This window comes from Rattus rattus, chromosome 1 (genome assembly GCF_011064425.1).
Source record: "Rattus rattus isolate New Zealand chromosome 1, Rrattus_CSIRO_v1, whole genome shotgun sequence".
Classification (NCBI taxonomy): Eukaryota; Metazoa; Chordata; class Mammalia; order Rodentia; family Muridae; genus Rattus; species Rattus rattus.
Genome location: NC_046154.1, coordinates 245,794,448 through 245,811,613, shown reverse-complemented (window position 1 = coordinate 245,811,613; position 17,166 = coordinate 245,794,448). Strand labels below are relative to the sequence as shown.

General features: G+C 49.3%; 1 protein-coding gene across 2 annotated transcripts in view; it reads left to right on the top strand.

Moving 5' to 3' along the window:
- The window catches only part of Trappc9 (trafficking protein particle complex 9), a 464,527-nt gene that overhangs the window by 38,446 nt on the left and 408,915 nt on the right, over window positions 1–17,166 (top strand). For both annotated transcript variants that reach the window (XM_032916426.1, XM_032916420.1), the window contains one exon: window positions 6,944–7,160. In XM_032916426.1, the coding sequence (XP_032772317.1) occupies window positions 6,944–7,160 (217 nt within the window). The remainder of the gene's footprint in view (window positions 1–6,943; window positions 7,161–17,166) is intronic.

The window sequence follows — 17,166 nt, the reverse complement described above, 5'->3', positions numbered from 1 at the left end:
TTAGTTGTTAGGAACCTTAGCGTCAAGTCCACAGATACCTTAATAATAACACTTACTTCCTGGCAGGCATTTTTCTGATCGAACCTTGCTCTGCTTTTATTTAACTATAATCTCATGTTTTCACCTTGATTTTTATCTTTTGGTTGTTACTGCTCTTAAATTGTGTGTTTAAAAAATTGATTTTAGATTCTTCTTTAGAACAAGGCAGAATGTAAACAGATGCAGAAACAGAGAGTACGGCAGCCACTGCTTTTAGAGGTTCCAGGGTATGTGTTTACCTTCAGAGGGTACAGCTGAGGTGAATGTTAAAGCTGTTTTCAGTGGGCGACTCTGGCAATACATGCAGGCGCTGGAGAAGGGATGGGGGCTTATCCATCTCTCTGTGCAGGCACCGTGCTCGTCAGAGACGAGACACTTATTAATCTCTGACGCATGATTCATCCGGCTGCTCTCTCTCTCTCGAACGGCACCGCTCAGAGCAATGACAGCAGCGACCGTTGGTAGAGATGCACGGCGTCCCACGAAGAGCTTCGCGGCCTCTCTGCATTTTACACTTCCAGGCCCTCCTGTGAGGAATTGTTGTTATCATTTCATATTTGTTATGCACAGCAGACTTGGTTTTTATTTGGGAGAGCGATCTGGAAGATTGCCAGAGCAGTGCAGCCAACACTAGGATGTCCACTAGCCCGAGGATGGTGCCTGTCCTCATCACCCAACTAGCTTGCCTGGTGCAGGTTTCCAAGTTTGTCCCCACCATAGTGGAAGTCAGTACCTGCTTCCTTTCTGTGGCCGGACGCTGGCCACTTTATTTACAGGTCTGGCTTTCCTTTTATGCCCCAGTGGACAGCAGGGGCTTCCCATTATTATTATTAATTATTATTATCGTTGGCTGTTGAAAGATGCTACTGTGAACAGTCACATGAGGTTTTATGAAACGTGTTTTCACTCCTTGTGGGACGTGCACTTGGGTCACATACCACTCTCTAGCTTTTTGAGGTCCTGTCAGACTCTGTTCTGACTCTGAGGGCTCTGTTCTCCCCACCTCTTCATGGCCTCCTATCCGGTTGCATCTTTGGCTGCAGCTGCCGTAGTGGTGGGAAGGGAGTGATGTGTGGCTCTGGTTTACTCTGCATTTCTCTCATGGCCCGTGTTGTTGCGCTCCTTTTCCTGTGCTCACCGGCCATCTGCACATCTCCACTACAGTCCTTTCCAGCTCGTATCTAGTTTTGGAGCCAGAGTTTGGACTCAGAGTCTCATGCATGTCGAACACAAACTGTACCACCCCGACTGTCAGCTCTTCTTCTCCTCGTACAGGTGCAGGAGCCGTCAGTGTGATGCAAAGGGTGTGCTCTTATCTGGTCTCTGCTCTGCAGGGATGCACTCGTTTTACCGTTTTTATTTGTCTTCTGAGAGACAACACTCTTGTTCTGTTGCTCAAGCTGGTCTTCAATTCCAGGCTCACGTGGCTGAGACACCTAAGTGTCCACCGCCATGGCCCTGCCCATCTATGATATTGTTCACAGACGTGCCTTTCTGCCTTGGACGAAATCCGGTTTCTCTGTGTTAGTGCACTGCATATGCTTTTGGTGTGGTTCAGGAGAGATCACTGAGCCCAAAGCACCACTGGTTTCCTTTTGACAGGATGTTTCTATGTAGCCCAGGCTAGTCTGGTACTTGCTATGTAGACCAGGCTATCCTCAAATTCTGGACCTTCTGATCCATGCTCCCAAGTGCTGGGATTGCAAGCACCTGCCACCATGCTTAAACTTGTATGGTAAATTTTAGTGTTGGAAATTTATCTTTTTCAAGATTTTTTTCTGGCTATTTTGGGTCTCGTGCCTTTCCATATGAAGTTTGGGATAAGCCTGTTAGGTTTTTCAAAGAAGCCAGCAAGGATTCGGATGTAGATTTCATCGACTCTGTAGATGAATCTGGGAAGTTTAGCCACAGTAGCTGTCTTAGTAGTATGCACCCATGACCTCTGCAGGGTGTGGGGGGAGGGTGGAGAGTTCAAGGCCACTCTGGTTACATAGTGAGTTTTAGACTAGCCTAGGCGACATAGCAAGACCCTGTCTCAGCCTCCCCAACCTCTCTAAAAAGCAAAATGAACAATATTGTCTTTCATTCTATGAATAGAGAATGTCTGTATTAAAGAGCTGCATTCTCAGCCAGAGAGAAAGACTTAGTAGCCACCTTCCATGACTTACCAGTTTTCTTTTTAGTTTCTGGTTTTGTTTTGCTTGTTTGTATTTTTTTTAAAGATTTATTTATTTATTATATATAAGTACACTGTAGCTGTCTTCATGCACACCAGAGAGGGCATCAGGTCCCATTACAGATGGCTGTGAGCCACCATGTGGTTGCTGGGAATCGAACTCAGGACGTCTGGAGGAACAGTCACTGCTCTTAACCTCTAGGCCATCCCTCCAGCCCCTGCTTGTTTGTATTTTGTGTTTTATCTCATTGCCTGGCTTAGATGACGCATTTTGGGAATTTCCCGTTGACATCATAATGCTAGATGGTACATTGTCTTCCCATTTTCTGAATTCACCACTTTTCTTAGTTTTTGATGTCCTTTCAAGGTTCTGTTCTATTTGGAGCTGTAGCTTAGAAAACACAATTCATAGAGATTTCAGTCCAGTGACGAATTCTTTATAAAGCAGGCAGAAGTTGAAAAGTGATTGGTCTTAGCATTTTTTAGCATTTTCTTTTTTAATGTATATGAAGGAAAATTAATTTTCTAAACTAAATGAAGTGTTTTTAGGTAGGCATCACTCCATGCTGCCTACGTTGATCTACCATGGGACTCAAGTGACTCCTCTGTTCTAGCCTTCAGGTACCTCGCTGTGCCTACGTGTGTGCGCCATTGTGTCAGGCTTAGTGGTAATTATGTGTAGTTTTGGATATGTAATCTTTCTGTATGATAACCGCAGACATTGTGTAGAAAACACACTGTGTCTGTGTCTTGTCTACTGGAGAGTGTCCAGACTAGCTGTATCCCAAAGCTCTTTCCCATGGTGCTTTGATCTGTAGAGCACTGTGAGTTCTTATAGTTTCGAAGGCATTCCTGGCTGACTGACTTTGTGATGTTAAGCCTGTCCATGGGGCTGGAGAGATAGCTTAGATGTTAAGAGCACCTGCAGCTCTTGCATAGGATGGGACACCCTGTACCCCATGTCTTCAGTGACAGTCATGTATCCCATTGTTTTGAACACCCACTGAGAATTGTAGACCTTTTCTAACTGTCCATATTACTTCATTTAGTCTTTCTAGCCACCAAAACATTAGACTGTGCTCTCTTTCTCAGAAAGGCAAAATGGCAAAGCTGGCAATTCAATGGACTATGGCTCAGACCTGCCCTATCCTGCCAGAATGTTCCAACAACGCCACCACTTTTCTTCTGATGTTAGAACAAAGCGGGTCTCAGCCTACTTTGCAGTTGGAACTAGAGTGGTGAGCCAAAATGACCCATCTCATGACTAAGGCCTCTCATCTTAAGTGTTTTTGAGATGCTTCTGCTAGAAATTAGCATAAACATCTGGGCCCTGGACTCAGAGGTCGTGACTACTCAGCCTGCTGAAAAATCAGGAAAAGGATGTGCTGATTAATATCCTCCCTCACCCCCGCAGAACGGGGGTTCAGAAATGAGTGTGGGGACTTGATTGCATCTCAAGATTTTGCCTGGGACCATTTTGTACTCCCTCAGATCCTCACGCTGTTGCTGCCCACGTCAGCCCAGCACAGCTTTGCCCCCAGGCTTCCAGCACTCGTGTCCACTGGAAGCTTCCCAATCAGTGGCAGCATAGTGCTGGAAAGCAGTTGTGCCCAGGCTTTCTCCATGGAGAGCTTTTCTAGGGTCTCAAGTAATTTCAGTTCCATCTGTAGGGAAGGACCACCATTTACACTCATCCAGGGGGAAGGAGGAGAGGCTAGATTACAGGACTGTTCCAGCCTTCTATCAGTGATAGGTCTACGGGAACCATGGAGCATGGCGGCCAAGGTTTGGGCCCTCAGTTTCCTGTCACTTGTATCTGGCCACAAGGGTCCTGGCTGAGGCCACCATCACTAGCATCTGTTGTCATGCTCAGGATGCAGGATGTCAGGTGAGGTGCTAGGGGTCTCCTGGTACGTGGTAGAGGCAGCCACCATGTTTGTCTCTCTTTTACCACTGTCTTTGTCCCCCGCCATGGTTGACACTAGCACATAGGGGTCCTTCTGAAGCAAGGTTGTGTCCTGTGCAGGTTTGAGTGTCCACGTATCATAGACCTGATCAAAACACTTGTGGAAGCATTCAGTATATTCTTGGGACCTAAGGTTTCTTACACCAAGGACACAGGGAACTAACCAAGAGACAAGGAATTGATCATGTGAGCTCCGTCGCACGAATTGCCTCTGCTTATCAGATGATTCTCTTAGGGAAAAAAAAATGGTATCAGACTGGGAGAAAATATTCTCCAAACATGGATGACTAAAGACTCAGGTTTGGAACCTGAAGGATGATCCTAGTTCCTAGTTCCATAGTAAGATGAACGACCTAATTTAAAAAGCTGCCAGAAGCTCTGAACAAATACTTCACAAAGGGAGATACGAGTGTGGCCAGTCATCACAGGGTAGCGTGCTTAGCGCCTGGTTATCAGGGAACTTCGAAGTAACTCCAGCAGAATGACAAAAGCCACATGCACCGTAACATCAAACACTGTGAGTGCATGAAGCACCATGGTCCTTGCGTGTCATCCCTGTGAGCGGGAACTGATGCCACCACTCGGGAAGTCTGGCTGCCCCAGGGCAGGGGGAAGAGGCTCAATGTGAACAGCACAGGACAGGACCAATACTGTGGAGCCAGAGGCTATGTGTGCGAACACACCCTCAGGATAGCTTCCGGGAGACGCATGGGCTGGGAAGCCCCGTACCCCAGAGCCTCTGCATTTGCCCAGTACTTGCAGACTCTTGTCTGCAGTATTCACCGATGTGCACTACACATTGTTTCTCTGCCTTCCTATTTACTGGAATGTTCCCCATGGGTTCTAAGCTGGGCATCTGTCTGTTAGTGCACAGGTCCCAAGGGAGGAGCCCTCGCCTCCTACATTCCTTGTGGCCTTCCCATGGATGTAGTCGGTGCCTGCAAATAAAGAAACAAGAGGATGGCCTTGCTTTCTCTGGATGGGTGTAGTCGGGACTGCCACGAAAACCTGGCTGCGGGACATCTGGGCTGTGCCTTGTGTTCTGCAGGGCTTCTGAGCAGTTCACACATGGCCGTCTTAGCTCCGTTAGGCTGCAGCAAAATACTGTAGACCTGGGGCTTCTGAATAACACATGGTTATTTTCCAAGCTCAGCAAAACTGGGGTCTGGGGTCTGGTGAGGGCTGCTACCAGTGCACAGGTACCTTGTCTTCCATTAAAGGCTTCATGTAGAGGGGCCCTAGTCCCATTCATAGGGACTTGTGACCTGATCTTCTCTCAAAGGGTTGAGGATCACAGACATTCAGTCTGTTGCAGGGTGATGCCTCTGAGCTGTGATTCAGGAATGCTAGTGTGGTGAGGAGTGTGGATGGCTTGTGGAAGGTGGAAGAAACCTTACGGAGGCCCCTTGGTACACCTTCTGGGTCATGTAGGACTGAGGCCTGAGGTATCAGGAGGAGTTGAAGAAGGCCAGTGTGCAGGGCTTTCTCATATGGCCTTGTTAGCACAGAAATATCTAGAAACCCATTGCCAGGGCCATGGCTGGGGGTGGGGGGAGCCACTTCCCAAGAGAGCTGTGTGGATTATGGTAGCTTTTCTCCCCAAAGTAGCAATGAGGTGGAGAACACATGATTGACAGATTCCTGGCCTGCCATTGGGTCTTCCTGGCCATGTGACTTCTGGGGCTCTCAGTGCCTCTCAGAGCTTCAGGCATCCTTGTGTGGGGTGACAAAAATTTTCCTGGGGAGACCCAAAACACACAGCTACTCATCCCCGATAGGGAACTATCAAAAGACCAAAGTACAGATACCACCAAAATCCAACTTGGTGAACCAATGAGTTTTACTGGGGTTTCTTACAGGAGCAGAAATGACTCAAAGCCAGCTGCATCACCAAAGCTCACCCTAGCGTGGGCTGACAGCTCACAGAAGCTGGGAACCTGAAGCGTGCTGCACAGCCTGCAGGCAGCTCAGCAGGTTGGAGAGTCCTTTCCAAGTGACTCAGTTGGTTTAAACCTCTTCCAGGTGGCTGGGCTGGTTAAATATCTTTGTAGATTGTCTTGTCTAAGAGTGACTCTTAGCAGTTTTATTGTTTTTAGTCTGACATTAAGGACCTAGTGAATCTAGTCGGTTTCAGGGACTTCCTGAAACTGTTTTGAGTTGTTAACCTTCTTTCTATCTTAAAGCTTTCCTGAAAGATGGAATGCTTCAAGACCTTGTCAAGGGAGTGGGTCTAGTTCTGGAATGCAAGTTGATTAAATAAAGCCTGTCATTTGTAGGCTACACTGGGTGCTAACCTACCAGAGTTGTTACTGCCGATCACCATTAGGATCTACTAGGCCTTGACAGAAGGAAACATGCTATAATAAGCCAGGAAGTCTCAAGTCTAAGTTAGGTGGTATTAGCATCTTCTAGTCATGTGCCTCCACATGTCATGCACTGAGAAGCTGAGCAAAGTCCATTCCCCAATCCTCCTGTCATGATGTACTCTTGTTCCTTCTCATGAATGAATGATGCCACATGTGTTGTGTGATAACCTTCTCATGCCTGAGAATTTGGGCCTTCTTAGCAAAAGGCTGGATAACCTTAGAGCCACTGCTCATGGGTGGCTGTGTTGGGGTACTCACAGGGGTCCTAGAGCCTCAGGATTGTTGTGTCACAATGATCTTCTCTCTTCTCCTTTATGGAAAGAGGTTTCAGGTGTATTTCTTTTTTTCCCTTTGGAAGTTTCTTCAAAAGCTTCTTGCTTCCTCTTTCTGCTTCAGCTTTCTGAAGAAGAGAAAATCCAGCGCTACAGCATCCTGTCCGAGCTCTACGAGCTGATTGGCTTCCACCGCAAGTCAGCATTCTTCAAGCGCGTGGCTGCCATGCAATGCGTGGCCCCAAGCATCGCAGAACCTGGCTGGAGGGCCTGTTACAAGCTCCTTTTGGAGACATTGCCTGGCTACAGTCTGTCACTAGACCCCAAGGACTTCAACAAAGGTACCCATGATGACCTGGGGTGGGGTGGAGGTTGCTTTATTTCCATTTAGCCTTGAGCAGCCCCTGAGTGTTGCAGACTGCGGAGGGCACCTGTGGTTCAAAAGTGGCCACGCCCTACCTCACACAGCCACTCATAAGAGTGGTGTCTTGACATGAAGTCCTGGAGCCCGCCTTGTGGCCTTTGTTTTTATATCTTTGTTAGTGGAGGTCAGAAATTGCCCTTGAAGCCATCAGCATGGTCTGTCATCAACATAATGCATTAAGTCCCTAATGTTTTCACTCATGAAGTTTTGTTAGGTTAGCAAATATCAATGTGCCTTTCCAAAATAAACACATGTGGATGTATGTGTATACACCTAGCTATGCATTTGTGGCAGATTCTGATTCTGTAGTAACAATAAATGTTAAATTATAGCTGTAAGTCTAATAACTAGACAAATACAGTGCTCCGTTTGGCCAAAGTCTAATTAATCAGAGACAAATTCCTTCTCTTGGTTACTACTGCTTTAGATAGGTACCTGGAGCTAGAGATGGTGTGGGCTTTCAATAAGACAGAATTGAGTCGTCCTCTGTGCTATTATCTTACTAGGATGCAGACAGATCCCTAGTGCTCCCACTCTCAATCACAAATCCCATTCTTCCCCTTTCACATGAATAGTGTGTAGATGTCATCCTCCCCAGACTCTTCAGCACCAGACCTTCCCAAGCAGAGCTTCCTGTTGCCAGTACTTCCTGTTGCCATTCCTGTTGCCAGTACTTCCTGTTGCCATTCCTGTTGCCAGTACTTCCTGTTGCCATTCCTGTTGACAGTACTTCCTGTTGACACCTCCATCCCCTGCAGACCAGAATCTTTAGAAGGGAGTTGCTTGGCTGAAAGGTGAAGAGTGGTAACTTTTCGAGACCTTTTGGGCTACAGTCTCTGGGCTACAGTCGAGACAACAGAGACTGTGCAAGCTGTGAAAGCAGCCCAGGCCACAATCAAGTCAATAGGACTTCATGGGCAAGGGTAATAGGAGGGTCAGGCACAGTTGCCTCCACCTGAAAGCTCAGCACTTGAGAGGCCAAGGCAGAAGAAGCATTAATTTGAGGCCAGTCTGGGCTACAGAGATCCTGTGTCTGAACGAGCCAAACAGTCCCTGTCTGAACCCCTCTCCCCACAAAGGGTAGGTGATGGGCAGGCCAGGTTGGGTACTTGCTGCTCTTGACCAAAACCCTTGGCAGAGCACACACTGAGAGCTCCTATCTTTGAGGCAAGCACAGACAAGAGTTTTATTTATTGTGGTCATCTTACAAAAAGGAGCAGATCAAGGGCCCAGTGGCCCCAAGTCCATTTTTCTTATAAATGGAGGTGGGCTTTAGGCTTAAATAGAGGAAGAATTGGGGGAGGATGTTTGAATCATTAGGCAGTCCTGGTTCAGATGTGGTCCCATCCATCATTGTCCCAGTACAGTACTTCAAGGTGGTGTCAAGATGTCTTTATTGCTGAGGGGAAAAGGTGCTTCCTAGGAAGTAAGCAGGGTCCTAGGGTTTGATAAGGAAAGAAGCTGTAGACCAACAGGACAAGGGGCTCTTCAGATTGGTAAAGAGAGGGAGGAGCTGGGCCATGACCTGTTGAGGAGAGACTGGCCTGGGTGAGTGGTCACTTGGTGGCCAGGTGGGATACCTGTGCTCAGGCTTCTGAAGGGAGGTATTGCCCCTCCCCTCTCACTCCAGTGTCTGCAAAGTCCCATGGACTGAGCCCTGGAATTTTGTCTGTAGAGCATACAATATCTTGCCTCCCTGTAGTCATGGGAGTGAGCTAGGTAGGCTGGGGTCTACTGGGCTGCTTTCTATTCATGTGACCTGCGGTGTTGTCCTTTTATGTTAGGCTCACGGAAGATCCTGTCTCCCCTGTGACCTTGTTAGCCACATCTCCTCCATCCTGCACCCCTACTGAGGGTTATTTTTAAAAAACATTAAACATGGACCTTGGCATTTGTCTGTGTTCAGTACCATCAGTGACTGTGATTCACTCTAGACAGTGCCTTTCATTGATTTAACTATTCTGAGACAAGGTCTCATGATGCAACTCAAGCTAGCCTTGAACTCACTGGCTCAGGGGCCTGGAACTCTCGATCCTCAACTCAACACACTGTTGTGTGGTGTCACTTTGAAGTAGATTTTGTCCTTGACCTTAAAAATATATTCTTTTAATAAATTTATCTATTCTGTGTTCATGGGTGCTGTGGTGTGTGTGCATGCAGAGATCAGAGGGCAAGTTGTAGGAATTGTGTCTCTCCCACCACATGGTTTCAGGGACGGCACTTGGGTCGTCAGGCTTCGAGGCAAAAGCTTTGCCCGCTGAGCCATCTTGGTGGCTCCTGTCCCTTGTTCTCATCTTAGCTGTTAGGGTTGTGTGCGAGGGGTCAAGAGGAGGATCTGGGACTCTTTCCAGAAGATCTTGGCTCTTGCTACTGGAACAGAGGAAGCCTCTAGAAGGATACCTACTCTCTTCATGTGCTGGAAGAGCTGGAGGAGGCAGCAGAGAGCAGGCAGGATGATCATGCAGAGCCCGCAATGTCCCTGCAGTGGTCACTGAGCTGAACATTGTGCTGTGAGTTGGGATGGACACGCGGGTGCTCCGAGCGCCTGTCAGCCTTCAGCCACATCTGGATTCCTTCAGCCAGGCTCTGTTCCAGAGCTCATGTAATTGTCTGATAATATGCTTTTTTCAGTGGAAGTTTCCATCTGTTCCGTTACCTGCCTTCTTTTCTGTAACCTCCTTCCTCTCTCCCCTCCAGAGATGGGTTGGATCCAAGGTTTATTGAGCTCCTGTTGGATGATTAGCACCCCTTAGGGCGAGTGGGCATGTAGACTGGTGTGCCTGGTGGTGAGAATTAGAGCTGATCTCTGTCTTTCTAACCCAGGAGCCTCATGGGCTGCCCCTTTAGAAGCTGTTCTGGTCTCTGTGGCCCTCTACATGCTTCTTGGGCTGTCTCCATGGTCCAAGCAGTTCTGCTGCAGCTGCCACCATAGGCCCTCTCTTAGGTCCATAAGCACTGCTGAGACCATGAGCACTTTCTAGGCAGAAAGCCACATGGAAACTGGGGATACCAGCTGCTTAAAGTCTCCAAATGGAGTGACCATCGCAGGCTGCCCTAGGCGCTGCAGAGTCATCTCCCATCTGCCCTTGCTGCCCCCTTCCACTCCAGTCAGATCTCTAGCACTCAGAAGATGGTGGGCGTCATTCCAGAAGCTCCCCTCCCTTGTTCCAGCAGCAAGGACATTACATCAATGGGGGAGGGGAATCTGGATGCCAGGGGTGGGGAGGGGGTGGGTGTGGAGGTGGAGGGGGTGAGCAGGTGTTTGAGAGTCTTTAAGTCTGAGAGGATGGGGAAGCGCCTGCTTTGTGTAGATCCTGCAGGAGCCCCATGGCTGTGGAAAAAGAAAGGAGGAAGTCTTAGGTGTCAGCTGGGCCTGGATCAGGGCATTGGTCAGTGGGGGAAAGCAGAAAGAGAAGGAAGAGAAAGGGTGATGGTGAGTGAGGACGGAATGGTAGGACCTCTGGGAGCCAAGAGTTGACTGAGTTCGATGAAGAACTTTAGAATCTAAACGAGCCCGACTGTTGTCTTCTGGCTAGTATGTTTTTAAGAGGCCTACGTGGGAACCAACTGAAAGTGGGTGAAACGGTAAAGGGCTGGTGTGGTCTTCCGGGAAGCATGGGCATGTACTGACAGAGTACCCAGTGTCTAGGGACCCGTGACTAGGACAAGCTATTCCTGAATTCCTGGCCTCTTAGTAGTCACCTTGGCAGCCTGCTTAGGACAGTTTCTTCCTCTTCGGAAGAGAAGTATAGAGAACAGAGCTGGCGAAGGAAGTGCTGTCCTCTGCACACCCTGGCGTTCCTCATAGCAGGACTGAGTATGGAGTGAGACAGACTGGGACGCTGCCCGACCAGCCTCAGCATGACTCTGATACTAGCACCAGCTGGTACCCAGTCCTGTTCTCAGGCTGACTTAGAGCCTTTGCAGTAACCGATGACCCAAGTTAGCCTGTCCTCCCCTAAGTCCACAGCTCGCACCAGGCTCGCTCATAGTCTGCGGGTTTCGTTCAGTGGTTGGTGACATGGATCCATCTCCTGCACTCTGTTCGCCCCAGGCCCCCGCTGCCACATATCCTTTCACGGACTCCACACCTTTCTTTCTGCACAATGGTATCAGACCTGTGTATGCTCACCTCACAAATCCTAGTTGCCTGAGAGGTGGCCTCTCGTGAATACAGCAGCCATAAACAGCCAACGTGAAGATTCTGTGAGGATGCATTCACCTGGCAGGTCAATGTCCAGGAGCACAGTGGCCATGTCACATGGTTCAAGTTTGTGCAGTTTTATAAGCGACTGATGAACTGTTTTCCCAAGCAGCTATAGCATTTTTCAGCCCCAAAGGCAGTGGGTGACAATTACCCGTGCTCCGAGTCCTGGCCAGTATTTGGTACCCTTAGTGTTCTAAGTGTTGGAATCTTGTTTTAATTTACAGTTGTCTAGCAAGTATATCGAGCATTTCTCCCTATGCTTATCTGTAGTTGGAATGTCTCCTCTGGTGATCCCATTTAAAAAAGGTTTTTTTTTTGTTCTCTGCTTCCATCACATGCAGAAGAGTCCTTTAGTGATATTTTCTCCCAGCATGCATCTTGTTTTCTCATTCTCTTGGTAGCTTATCTGCGAAACAGCAGTTTTCAGTTTTAATGGCATCTACTTCGTCAGCTCTTTGCCTCATGGAGCTGTATCGAAGCTTCTGTTACTATACCAAATGCCACCCACATTTTTCACTTATCAACGTGTGGGTTCCATAAACATGTAGAAACTTCTAGAGAGGTTTTTGTTTCCCTGGAGGTCCATTGCAGTCTACTATTTGTGAAGTCTGCAGTTGTGACCCTGCTTTAACGGTCAGTTGGTGGCCATCCTGTGTCTCGGCTGGTCTGCTGGGAGGCCTTCTAGCTCTGCTGGGCCTCTCAACCTCCTTTTCAGAGCTGTTGAGTGTACGGACGTGGGCGCATTTCTGCATTTTCCTTTTCATTCTATCAATTGTTTTGTTTGTCTGTTTGCCAAAACCACACTGCCTTTGTTACTGTAGCTTTATGGTAAGTATGACAGTCAGGGATTTTTTTATTTGTGAAAAAAATTGTCCCTTTTGGAAATGACAGAAAAGGAGCTGTTCACATTGAAGTGCTATTTCCTGTTCTTTCTGTGGGATTTAGAGCAGCTGCCACGCAGAGCGATGGTCTCTGCAGGGCCTCTAGGCTGTGCTTGCATGGCTTCTGCCCACTTCGGGGCTGGGTGAGTCTGCTCCACCTCCAGCCTTGCTAGGCCTCATATATGTGGCTGCACATGCTCAGGGCGCCTGTCTGACCCACATGAAGACAGGCTGTGGCCTCTTGGAACTACTTTGATGTGACTAACCTGTTTCCAACAGTTACTACACATAGTTTTGACATGACTAACCTGTTTCTTGCCAAGTTACCTCATGCTTTCTGTGTGTCTGGATCTCGGGGACACTGGCTTACAGGAGGGTTGGATTTCCCCTGTAGCGAGAGCACCCTGAGGACGGTGTTCAGGCTGCTGTCCGTGTTAGGGGAAGTTGTCTGACCTTTCCCCAGGATGGCGTGAAAGCGGTCTAAGAAGACGGGATGAGTACTGAGAGCCTCTAAGGCCAGCGTCCAGCTGCGCAGAAGTCCATTACTGGTGTGGCCCTCCTGTGGGCTTGATGGGATTGATTGGGATGAGAGCAGAGGCGTCTGGACAATCAGAGACTCAGAGGTGCTGTCAGAGAGGAGGGGGGAGCGGAGGGTCCAGGCCGACTGCTGTGTGATAGAGAGGAGGGGGAGCGGAGGGTCCAGGCCGACTGTGTGATAGAGAGGAGGGGGAGCGGAGGGTCCAGGCCGACTGCTGTGTGATAGAGAGGGAGGGGGGAGGGGTCCAGGCCGACTGCTGTGTGATAGAGAGGAGGGGGCGGAGGGTCCAGGCCGACTTCCCTGTGTGATAGAGAGGAAGGGGGGGAGCAGAGGGTCCAGGCCGACTGCTGTGTGATAGAGGGAGGGGGAGCGGAGGGTCCAGGCCGACTTTGCTGTGTGATAGAGAGGAGGGGGGCGGAGGTCCAGGCCGACTTCCCTGTGTGATAGAGAGGAAGGGGAGGAGGGGGTCCAGGCCGACTTCCCTGTGTGATAGAGAGGAGGGGGGAGCGGAGGGTCCAGGCCGACTGCTGTGTGATAGAGAGGAGGGGGAGCGGAGGGTCCAGGCCGACTGCTGTGTGATAGAGAGGAGGGGGGAGCGGAGGGTCCAGGCCGACTGCTGTGTGATAGAGAGGAGGGGGAGCGGAGGGTCCAGGCCGACTTCCCTGTGTGATAGAGAGGAGGGGGGAGCGGAGGGTCCAGGCTGTGTGATAGAGAGGAAGGGGGAGCGGAGGGTCCAGGCCGACTTCCCTGTGTGATAGAGAGGAGGGGGGCGCGGAGGGTCCAGGCCGCCTGCTGTGTGATAGAGAGGAGGGGAGCGGAGGGTCCAGGCCGACTTCCCTGTGTGATAGAGAGGAAGGGGGAGCAGAGGGTCCAGGCCGACTGCTGTGTGATAGAGAGGAGGGGGGAGCGGAGGGTCCAGGCCGACTGCTGTGTGATAGAGAGGAGGGGGGAGCGGAGGGTCCAGGCCGACTGCTGTGTGATAGAGAGCGGAGGGTCCAGGCCGACTGCTGTGTGATAGAGAGGTTTGATGTGCTGAGGGTAGGACCTGGAGAGGGAGGAGGAGCGTTTTGGAGCACCAAATGGTCACTTTAGAGAGGCGGGAAGGGTTCTAAGGTGCTGAGACATGCCCGTGAGCAGGCCTTCATCTGGTGTGCTTTCGGGGGACTGCAGGCGAGACTGGAACGGCTGTTCTTTCCCTTGGGGTCTTTGAACTTTACTCCGGGCTGGCTTCAGGCTAAAAACACTTGGGCTCTGTGCAAAGCCACACTTAGAGCTGTCGTAAGCCTGTCTTTCTACACAGAGCCTATCCGGGAACACCAGTCCGAGGCCTCTGGTAGCTCTTCCTTTCCAGGGATGCCTTTGCCTGGGCTCCTGGGCACCCTCCAGCTGGATGCTGTTTTGTTCTGAGAATTCCAATGTTTCTCCTACCTAGATGGGATCTCTTTGTTTACCTGGCTCCTGAATGCCTGCCCTTTCTCCTCTGGCACTTCTTGCGGTTACTCAAAGCTACCTGTCCAGCATCCTGCCATGTCCACAGTGCCAGTCCCGTTGTCTCTTGCATCCTGCTGAAGGTGTCCATGTGAATACCAGGATAAAGGGCTGGACCCAGCAAGCAGTCATCGCGGTGCTGTGCTCAGTTATTGTATTTGTCCCTTGCCGCTGAAGAGGGGAACATATCTATTTTGAAAAATTCAGGCGATTCTGTCCTTTTTACTCGGACTTTTGTTTTGGGAGATGTGTTTGCCATTATCTCATGAAAGAAGTGAGGAACAGTAGAGTTAAAGTGGTAACTGTCAGCTGGCTGCATTTCTAGACAATAAAAACCACTCTAAGTCCCGTCTCCACTTCAAACATTTCTCAGAGTATTAAATGGAAATCTACCCAAACCCTGTGCTTGTGAATAAAAGCTCGGGTGTCAGATCTCTCAGGTTCAGAAGTGGCTTCTGTCTCGCTTGGGAGCTGAGCCTTCCCGCCCGCCAGCTGGAGAGGCCCAGCCCAGCCATGCTCTGAGCTCATGTGCTGTGTGCATTTGCTGGCCCACGGGACTACATCTCCTATCTTAATCTTATTTGTGCTCCTGTGTGAGCAGCTTTCTCCATCTTGCTTTCTGCTCAGCCTTTTGCTCAGCCTTCTCCTGCAGGAGAGAGTAAATGTTGCTGAGGAGCTTTTCTGAATGAGTCTTGGAACTGATTCGCTGAATGGCAGCTGTCAAAGCCTGATTGGTTGACAAGATCGAAGAGAGTGTTATCACGAGTCAAATACTGCCTGTCTCTGTCTTTATGAAAGCTTCAGTGTTTCGTGGGAGGACTCTGGGTCACAGAGGAGGCACCATGTGTGCAGGAAGTCATCGTTGAGGAAGTCCCGTCCCCCTTGGGGGCTCTCACTCATGTGAGCCCGTGGTAGTAACTGGACCATTACCCGTTTGGAAGAATAACTGAGTGATAGTGATTTTTTACATGGGAAAGAGCTCTTGGGTGAGACGGATGAGAGTTGGAGCCTTTTTTTTTTTTTTTAAAGACTTATTTATTAAAGGACTATTTATTTATTTATTTATGGTATATGAGTACACTGTAGCTGTCTTCAGACACACCAGCAGACAGCATCAGATCTCATTACAGATGGTTGTGAGCCACCATGTGGTTGCTGGGAATTGAACTCAGAACCTCTAGAAGAGCAGTCGGTGCTCTTAACCACTGAGTCATCTCTCCAGCCTGAGTTGGAGCCTTTTGAAGGGATGACTAGCTTAGTCATGGCATGGACTCTCAACCCTCCTAAAATGCTCTTCTGCTGCGGTGTTTGGTCCTAGCCCCTTTGACCAGATGCACACAGGGCATGGATATGTCTCATTTGCTATTCTCCTTATGGATACAAGATGTTGTCACCACTGTATCTTCCAGGAAGTTTCTGGGAGATCTGTCACATCCTGGGATGCACTGTGGAGGTGTTTGTGTGGGTACTGGGTCAGTTTCCAGGTTTTCAATTGATATGTTATTATGAAGTATCCTAAATATACAGGGACTAGAGAAAACAGCAAAAGAGATCCCAGCACCCAGCAAATCCCCGGAGTCATGCCACTTCAACCTCACATACTTATACATGCACATCTAAGACAGAAGGGGGTTTTCTGGCAAAAGGCTCTCCTCTTGACCTACATGCTAGTTAAGTACCCATCATGCACCAGGCCTCTTGCCAGGCATTAAGGATTCTTGGATGAATAAGACACACTGTTGCTGCCAAGGCAATGCAATGGGGGATTGACGAGGAAACAGAATCATGAGCTTTACGGGGGCCCTGCTGTGCCTGTAACCAGCTGACCTCTGTGCAGGACACGGTGGTGTGAGACAAGGTCAGCAGGGGCCAGGGCCAGCACATGGAACATCTCAATCGCAGAGGTTAGGATGCAGGAATTGGCGATCCACACTCAGCAGGTAGTACAGGTGATGTGTGGTGCTTGTTCCACCTGTCAGTCGACATTGACGGGACGCCCCAGTCTGTGCAAGCCTCTGTTTTGGGGGTATCATAAGAAGCACCAGACAATCTACAGGTCCAGGGACTTATGATGCAGGAGTGGGGGTGGGTGTTGACGTACAAGAAGGTAATTTTACCCAATCACCACAGCAGTAGAGATCCGTATATCGAGGGTTTGCGCTCAGTGCAATAATGGAGTAGTCCGGATCATTAATCACCCCGCAGAGTCAGAGGCTGATGCTGTGTGTTAAACACATTACATTCATTGAGTCATAATATTAGCATTTATCAGCTAGCAGTTATTGAGAAGTTAGGATAAATGGCTAAAGCACTTTAAGTGGGCTGCTCATAGCTTCGTGACAAGGTGGAACTATTATTTCCCTGTTGCAGCTTCCTCCTCTGCCTGCCCTAGCTCATGTGGCACACGTACTCCCTTCCACTGTCTCCACAGCACTCAGCAGCATCTGTACCTCCTGTGGGCTTTTCCACACCCAGTGTACATGCCCCACTGTCCACCTAACGCTCTCTCATGCATTAGTGCATTAGCTTCTCAGGAATTGTGTGCTAGCTGCAACTCTTGGTTGCTGTTGGAGGTTTCCAGCGAGCATCCGTCTTGTCTGAGCCTGAATCCACCTATATGTGTTTTTATGACCTGTATATTGGCTAATCAGGGACTCACGACAGTCACTGGGGGGGCAGCGTTAAGGCTCCAAGTGCCTGACCTTCTTTCAAGTGCTGAGATCACATTGGGGTGTAGAGGGCAAGTTCAGTGTATACATTAAAGTCTCTATAGATTTGGTGCTGTTTTCCATCAAAATTCCAATAACAT